General features: G+C 40.7%; 1 protein-coding gene across 4 annotated transcripts in view; it reads left to right on the top strand.

Annotated features, from left to right (window-relative positions):
- Window positions 1–2,052: 2,052 nt before the first annotated feature.
- The window catches only part of ddr1 (discoidin domain receptor tyrosine kinase 1), a 154,210-nt gene continuing 148,223 nt past the window's right edge, over window positions 2,053–8,039 (top strand). For 2 of the 4 annotated variants that reach the window (XM_061914832.1, XM_061914829.1), the window contains exon 1: window positions 2,053–2,337. In XM_061914832.1, the coding sequence (XP_061770816.1) occupies window positions 2,327–2,337 (11 nt within the window). In that variant the 5' untranslated portion in view covers window positions 2,053–2,326. The remainder of the gene's footprint in view (window positions 2,338–8,039) is intronic. The other 2 variants (XM_061914831.1, XM_061914830.1) reach the window with 1 other exon arrangement.

Genomic DNA, 8,039 nt, shown 5'->3' with positions numbered 1-8,039 from the left:
TCACAAAATCTGCTATAAATGATACTGATATTTGTTTCCACTTAAAATTATAGCCTTTCGTCCAAATTGAAATTATAACTTTGCATTAGTTGAAAATAAATGTGAGGGACATTTTTGTCGAATTGACGAATGCAGTATTGTTGTTTTAGGTCAATTTAAGGAACAAATGATGACTAATAAAAAAAAAAAACAATTAGAAACTACAGCAAATCCAACTTGTATTCATTCAACACGTCCAGAATGGCATGCAATCCAACAACTGAAGAGCACAACTTTTTTTTGGTGTGTTTTTCGAGTTTCAAAGAGAGAGTGATAATTTCACTCTGGAGTTTTGGGCGGAGATCAGAGGTTGACTTAAAGACGAAGGCAGGGGTCCCCAAACTTTTTGACTCCGGGGACGCATTGAATTAAAAAAAATTGGGCTGGGGGCCTGGCTGTGTACATATATATATATACTTATATGTGTGTGTATGTATGTATGTGTGGGAAAAATCACCAGACTCTCCCGATGATTGAGGGAACCCCTCATGAAACAGTTCTGTAGAGATGAAGAAGTCCTGTGATTTATTCCCACACCTACATATTGCGCTCTACCACGGTATCGAGCACTATTCTCTGGATAATCCAATCAAGACACATATATATATATATATATATATATATATATATATATATATATACAGGCAGACGCACTAGCCCCTCTTCCACCGTGAAGCCCCAATACCATAACAATGCAATCCAATCCCAATTGAGAGGAGACACAAACACCACACAGAACAAACTAAAAGTAGTGAAACAAAAATGAATATTATCAACAACAGTATCAATATTAGTTATAATTTCAGCGTAGCAGTGATTAAAAATCCCTCATTGACATTATCATTAGACATTTATAAAAATAATCAAAAAGAACAATAGTGTCACAGTGGCTTACACTTGCATGGCATCTCATAAGCTGGACAACACACTGTGTCCAATGTTTTCACAAAGATAAAATAAGTCTGATTTTTGGTTCCTTTAATAGTTAAAACAAATTTACATTATTGCAATCAGTTGATAAAACATTGTCCTTTACAATTATAAAAGCTTTTTTAAAAAAAAAACCTACTACTCTGCTAGCATGTCAGCAGACTGGGGTAGATCCTGCTGAAATCTATGTATTGAATGAATACACAATCCTTTTGAATCGGAAAAATATCGTTTTTGAAACGAGAATCGAATGGAAACGGAAAAATCGATATATTATCGAATTGTGACCCCCAAGAATCGGGCTTCACGGTGGCAGAGGGGTTAGTGCGTCTGCCTCACAATACGAAGGTCCTACATTCCTGGGTTCAAATCCAGGCTCGGGATCTTTCTGTGTGGAGTTTGCATGTTCTCCCCGTGACTGCGTGGGTTCCCTCCGGGTACTCCGGCTTCCTCCCACTTCCAAAGACATGCACCTGGGGATAGGCCCCTCCCACTTCCAAAGACATGCACCTGGGGATAGGTTGATTGGCAACACTAAATGGGCCCTAGTGTGTGAATGTTGTCTGTCTATCTGTGTTGGCCCTGCGACGAGGTGGCGACTTGTAGCTGAGATAGGCGCCAGCGCCCCCCGCGACCACAAAAAGGAATAAGCGGTAGAAAATGGATGGATGGACCCCAAGAATCGATATTGAATCGAATCGTGGGACACCCAAAGATTCACAGCCCTAATATATATATATATATATATATATATATATATATATATATGAAATACTTGACTTGGTGAATTGTAGCAGTAAACATACTCCTCCCCTCTTAACCACGCCCCCCACCCTAGACCACGCCCACACCTTCCGAAATCGGAGGTCTTAATGTTGGCAAGTATGGATGCTCTTTATGTGTTCAATTATTCAATAAAAAAAACAAAAAAAAAACGTTGTGGAGTTGTGCCTCACAGGCCCCGCCTACTGATTGTTTCTGATTGGACGACACGCCTCCCTGCTTGAATATCCAATGAGGCACCTTGCTCTGAGCTGTGATTGGCCACAGCCGGTGCAGTTATGTAAATGAGCACCTGGTGGCGCCCGCTGGGCAGACAGGCTGCGGACCGCGAAGACAAGAAGACAAGAAGACAAGCAGACGGGCAGGAAGGCAGCAGCCAAGACATAAACTCCCATTCAGGGACGGACACGGACGTATGGACACCAATACTCTCTTCTCCCCTTAAATGAAAGCGCCCTGACATTTATCCACCGCGTCTTCCACGGGAAGTTTCCCGCTTGGGTGACAAGTGGACGCTAGTAGCAAGTTTGCTAGCGTCGGCGGAAACTTCCAGAAAGCGACAAGTTGGCGGTGTATGTTGTTAAGGTGAGTTTCTCTCCTTCCTTTATTTTGGAACGGCAGGACTGTTAGTTAGTTGTCCGGCTGCTGTGGCGTCCCTCAGTCTCTCAGCCTGCCAGGGAGCCAGGAGGCGCATAGACGGTGTTATGTTGCGTTGTGTCCAACAGCAGGAATATCAAACTACTGCGTGTCTCAAATGTTCTGACAGTCTGCATCACTGCCTGCATTTACTGCAAACTGATGCAGCAAAATGCAAGTCTTCACCCCCACTTTGTGCCAACAACTATAACCCCTTATTCACCATCATTAGAAAACTTTAAGACCATGCATTTATTTATCCAGGTAAGATTTCTGCTAATCTGTGGTTTGTTAACCACTATCACTCAAAAGCTTGTTTGTGGTAGTCATCTTCATTTTGATTTAGGGAACCATAACTGAATATTAGGGCTGTGAATCTTTGGGTGTCCCAGGATTCGATTCAATATCGATTCTTGGGGTCGCGATTCCAATATATATATCGATTTTTTTCGATTCAACGCGATTCTCCACTCAAAAACGATATTTTTCCGATTGAAAAGGATTCTGTATTCATTCAATACATAGATTTCAGCAGGATCTACCCCAGTCTGGTGACATGCTAGCAGAGTAGAATTTTTAAAAAAGCTTTTATAATTGTAAAGGACAATGTTTTATCAACTGATTGCAATAATGTAAATTTGTTTTAACTATTAAACGAACCAAAAATATGACTTATTTTATCTTTGTGAAAACATTCGACACAGTGTGTTGTCCAGCTTATGAGATGCCATTTAAGTGTAAGCCACTGTGACACTATTGTTCTTTTTTATTATTTTTATAAATGTCTACTGATAATGTCAATAAGGAATTTTTAATCACTGCTATGCTGAAATTATAACTAATATTGATACTGTTGTTGATAATATTCATTTTTGTTTCACTACTTTTGGTTTGTTCTGCTGCGATGAGGTGGCGACTTGTCCAGGGTGTACCCCACCTTCTGCCCGATTGTAGCTGAGATAGGCACCAGCGCCCCCCGCAACCCCAAAGGGAATAAGCGGTAGAAAATGGATGGATGGATGGTTTGTTCTGTGTGGTGTTTGTGTCTTCTCTCAATTGCTCTGTTTATTGCAGTTCTGAGTGTTGCTGGGTCAGGTTTGGTTTTGGAATTGGATTGCATTGTTATGGTATTGCTGTGTATTGTTTTGTTGGATTGATTAAAAAAAAAAAAAAAAAAAATAAATAAAAAAGAGAATCCATTCTGAATCACACAACGTGAAAATCGCGTTTCGTATTCGAATCAATTTTTTCCCACACCCCTACTGAATATCGTACCAAAGTTCCCCTGTATTTAGTCAACCATGCATGGAAATTGACACATTAATACAGGCCTGGGCAATTATTTTGACTCGGGGGCTACATTTTGAGGAAAAAAATGTGTCTGGGGGCTGGTATATCTCTTTTTAGGAACATTAATACTAAACCTCACAATGTCTGATTGAATGCTAAAAACGTAATGACAGACCGCCTTAAAACAAAATGGAATTTAAAATGTTTCTATGACCGATAAAACACTGACTATTGACAACATATGAATGTCACACCCCCTTCCAATCGACATGTTTTACAATCGAGTGAAACGTAACAAAAATGCAACAAACAGTGTAATATGAACATGAAGGGTACAAAATAAACCCACTTACAGTCTGATATATCTGATATATCACTAAGTTTTAGAACTTTGTTGTGAAAATCCTCTAATGCGTCTGTGGAAACGCTTCCCACCGACACTGCTTGGTGCCTCGTCTGAGCTGCTATGACGTACATTACCCTAATAACTAATTAGATGACCATAGTAACTAATTAGATTACCATAGTAACTAGTATATCATCCAAAATCGCAGATTCCAACCATTGAAATACTTTGTACAGTTCAAGACTTACGGTCATTAGAAATCATAACGGCAGCTACACTTTCCATCTAAAACAGGGGTGCCCATAACGTCGATCGCGAGCTACCGGTCGACCGCGGAGGGTGTGTCAGTCGATCGCCAGCCAGGCTTTTAAAAAAAATAGACCTAAAAATTAGCAATCATCAATCTTCACCAAGACGTCACTTGATTGACATTTGCGGCACCCGAAGGTCTTGTGAGATGACGCTGGCTGCTGTGAGATAATTTTTAAGAAATATGACCAAGAGGAAGGCGAGAAACACATTTTATTTCAACAGACTCTCGCGCCGTACCTTCCGTCAAAACTCCAAAGACAGACTGCACATTTCCTATCTCCACAATAAAAGCCCTGTGCATGCCAGCTTTCCGAGACTCTTATTTTGTTAGCGCAGGCAGCATGAGGCAGCGCTTTTATTGTGAAGATAGGAAATATGCAGTCGGCAGACCCGTCAGCGATCCTGTTCTGTCTCCCTGCAATGTTTGTCTGATCTTGAATGGGATCGTGCTGAAAATGTTAATTTTCCTGAAGGAATAAATAAAGTACTATCTATCTATCCATCTATGAATTGTGGTAAAATAAGGATGGGCGGGCAGTGCGGTGGAAGAGGGGTTATTGCGTCTCCCTCACAATACGAAGGTCCTGAGTAGTCCTGGGTTCAATCCCGGGCTCTGGATCTTTTTGTGTGGAGTTTGCATGTTCTCCCCGTGACTGCCTGGGTTCCCTCCGGGTACTCCGGCTTCCTCCCACTTCCAAAGACATGCACCTGGGGATAGGCCCCTCCCACCTCCAAAGACATGCACCTGGGGATAGGTTGATTGGCAACACTAAATCGGCCCTAGTGTGTGAATGTTGTGTGAATGTTGTCTCTCTATCTGTGTTGGCCCTGTGATGAGATAGAGACTTGTCCAGAGTTTACACCGCCTCCCACCCGATTGTAGGTGAGATAAGCACCAGCACCCCCTGTGACCCCAAAGGGAATAAGTGGTAGAAAATAAATGGTTGGATGGATGGATGGATGGATGGATAGATAATTTGCTCATTTCAAGCATAACGAGGGCAGACTTCATGAGAGCCAACGACAACTACTTTGGGACAAATGATTCAGAACCTTATATTCTTGAGCATGACCATACGAAGGTTTAGATACAAGATTTAGAAGCATAGGGATAAGCATATCCAGCAAGTAGCACTATTGCAAAGTGCTGAACAAGAAATCCAAACTACGAACTAGGGTTGTACGGTATAGTACCGCGATACAAATAAATCATATTTGGTACTATACCACCAATAAAAAGTACCGATGAGCATGTTCGACAGCGCACAATGACCAAGTGCTTACAAGCAGACACAGTGTGTAGACAGAAAAGGGAGAACAGACGCATTTTGGCTTAAAAGCTAAAGATAAAGGTGAAGTTTTAAAGGGGAACATTATCACCAGACCTATGCAAGCCTCAATATATACCTTGATGTTGCAGAAAAAAGACCATGTATTTTTTTAACCGATTTCCGAACTCTAAATGGGTGAATTTTGGCAAATTAAACGCCTTTCTGTTTATCGGTCTTTTAGCGATGACGTCAGAACGTGACGTCACCGAGGTAACACACCCGCCATTTTCATTTTCACATTACAAACACCGGGTCTCAGCTCTGTTATTTTCCATTTTTTCGACTATTTTTTGGAACCTTGGAGACATCATGCCTCGTCGGTGTGTTGTCGGAGGGTGTAACAACACTTACAGGGAGGGATTCAAGTTGCACCACTGGCAAGAAATCTGCCGCCAGACCCCCATTGAATGTACCAGAGTGTCTTCACATTTGACCGGCGATGCTAAGACAGACATGGCACAGAGATGTATGGATAACCTGCAGATGCATTTGCAACCATTAAGTCAACGAAATCACAAAGGTGAGTTTTGTTGATGTTGTTGACTTATGTGCTAATCAGACATATTTGGTCACGGCATGACTGCCAGCTAATCGATGCTAACATGCTGCGCTAATTGATGCTAACATGCTATTAACGCTAGCTGTATGTACATTTGAAACTAGATACCCACATTCAATGCGAAACAAACACTTACCAATCGACGGATTTAAGTTGCTCCGGTGTCACAAGATGCCAAAGTCCTGATCGTTTGGTCCGCACATTTTACCGGCGATGCTAATAAGGCAGCCATGCTATGGGCCACTTCATTAGGTACACCCATGCTATGGCCGAATAGCGTCAATAGCTATTCGCTCAATAGCTTCAATTTCTTCTTCAATTTCGTTTTCGCTATCTGCCTCCACACTCCGACCATCTGTTTCAATACATGTGTAATCTGTTGAATCGCTTAAGCCGCTGAAATCCGAGTCTGAATCCAAGCTAATGTCGCTATATCTTGCTGTGGTAACCACCATGTTGTTTGTATTGGCAGCCCTGTATGACGTCACAGGGAAATGGATAGTGGTTTCGAAGATAGCGAAAATAACGCACTTTAAAGCTTTATTTAGGGATATTCCGGGACCGGTAAAATTTTGAAAAAAACTTCAAAAAATACAACAAGCCACTGGGAATTGATTTTTATTGTTTTTAACCCTTTTGAAATTGTGATAATGTTCCCCTTTAACACTGAAACTCCCTCAGGAAAAGGCACTTTAACACATGGCTAGCGAGCTCGCGGCTAATGTTCATCCGCAGTCTGCAGTGTTGTAGCTACTTCTAAATCACTAATCCTCACCTCCATGGCGACAAATAAAGAGTTTCTTACAAGTATCATCCCTGCACGACGAGGAATAGCTAAACATGCTTCACTGCACACAGTCGCTCACCGGCGTCACCGCTAATGAAACCGTTCCTGAATGTAAACAAATGCCATGGGTGGATCTACACCTGACATCCACTGTAATGATATCAAGTACAAGAGTGTTTTGTAGTCGATACTACTATGATTACATCAATATTGTTTAGCATCACAAAATCTTTTTGTTTTAAAAAAAATATATTGTTTACAAACTAAGGAAATATGTCCCTGGACACATGAGGACTTTGAATATGACCAATGTATGATCCTGTATCGACTTGGTATCGGATTGATACCCACATTTGTGGTATCATCCAAAACTATGTAAAGCATCCAAACAGAAGAATAAGTGATCATTACTTTTTAACAGAAGTGTAGATAGAAAGTAAGCTGATATTAACAGTAAATGAACAAGTAGATTAATAATTCATTTTCTACCACTTGTCCCTCATAATGTTTATAAAATAATACAATGGTACACTATGTTACTGCATACGTCAGCAGACTAATTAGGAGCCTTTGTTTGCTTACTTACTACTAAAAGACAAGTTGTCTAGTATGTTCACGATTTTATTTAAGGACAAACTTGCAATAAAAAACATATGTTTAATGTACTGTAAGATTTTTTGGTTAAAATAAAGCCAAGAAGGCAATTTTTTGTGGTCCCCTTCTATTTAGAAAAGTACCGAAAAGTTTCAAAAGACATTTTGGCAGCGGTACCAAAATATTGGTATTGGGACATCGCTACTACAAACATAAAAAAACAATCAATCACTTACTGTACGATACCTGCTCTCACTGGAATGCCAACAGATGGGAGATTTATATTTAACCGTTTAGAGGAAGAATTCAATCATTTTATTCATGAAGGTAAAAGAAACAAAAGATGGGCGCAAACGAGTGTCTTTGTGTCTTTTTCGCCATCACCGGGTATAAGTTGAATGTCAAAGTTTACCAACTTCTCGTTTTATGGCC

This window comes from Nerophis ophidion, linkage group LG11 (genome assembly GCF_033978795.1).
Source record: "Nerophis ophidion isolate RoL-2023_Sa linkage group LG11, RoL_Noph_v1.0, whole genome shotgun sequence".
Taxonomy (NCBI): Eukaryota; Metazoa; Chordata; class Actinopteri; order Syngnathiformes; family Syngnathidae; genus Nerophis; species Nerophis ophidion.
This window is presented reverse-complemented; position numbering and strand designations above follow the sequence as displayed.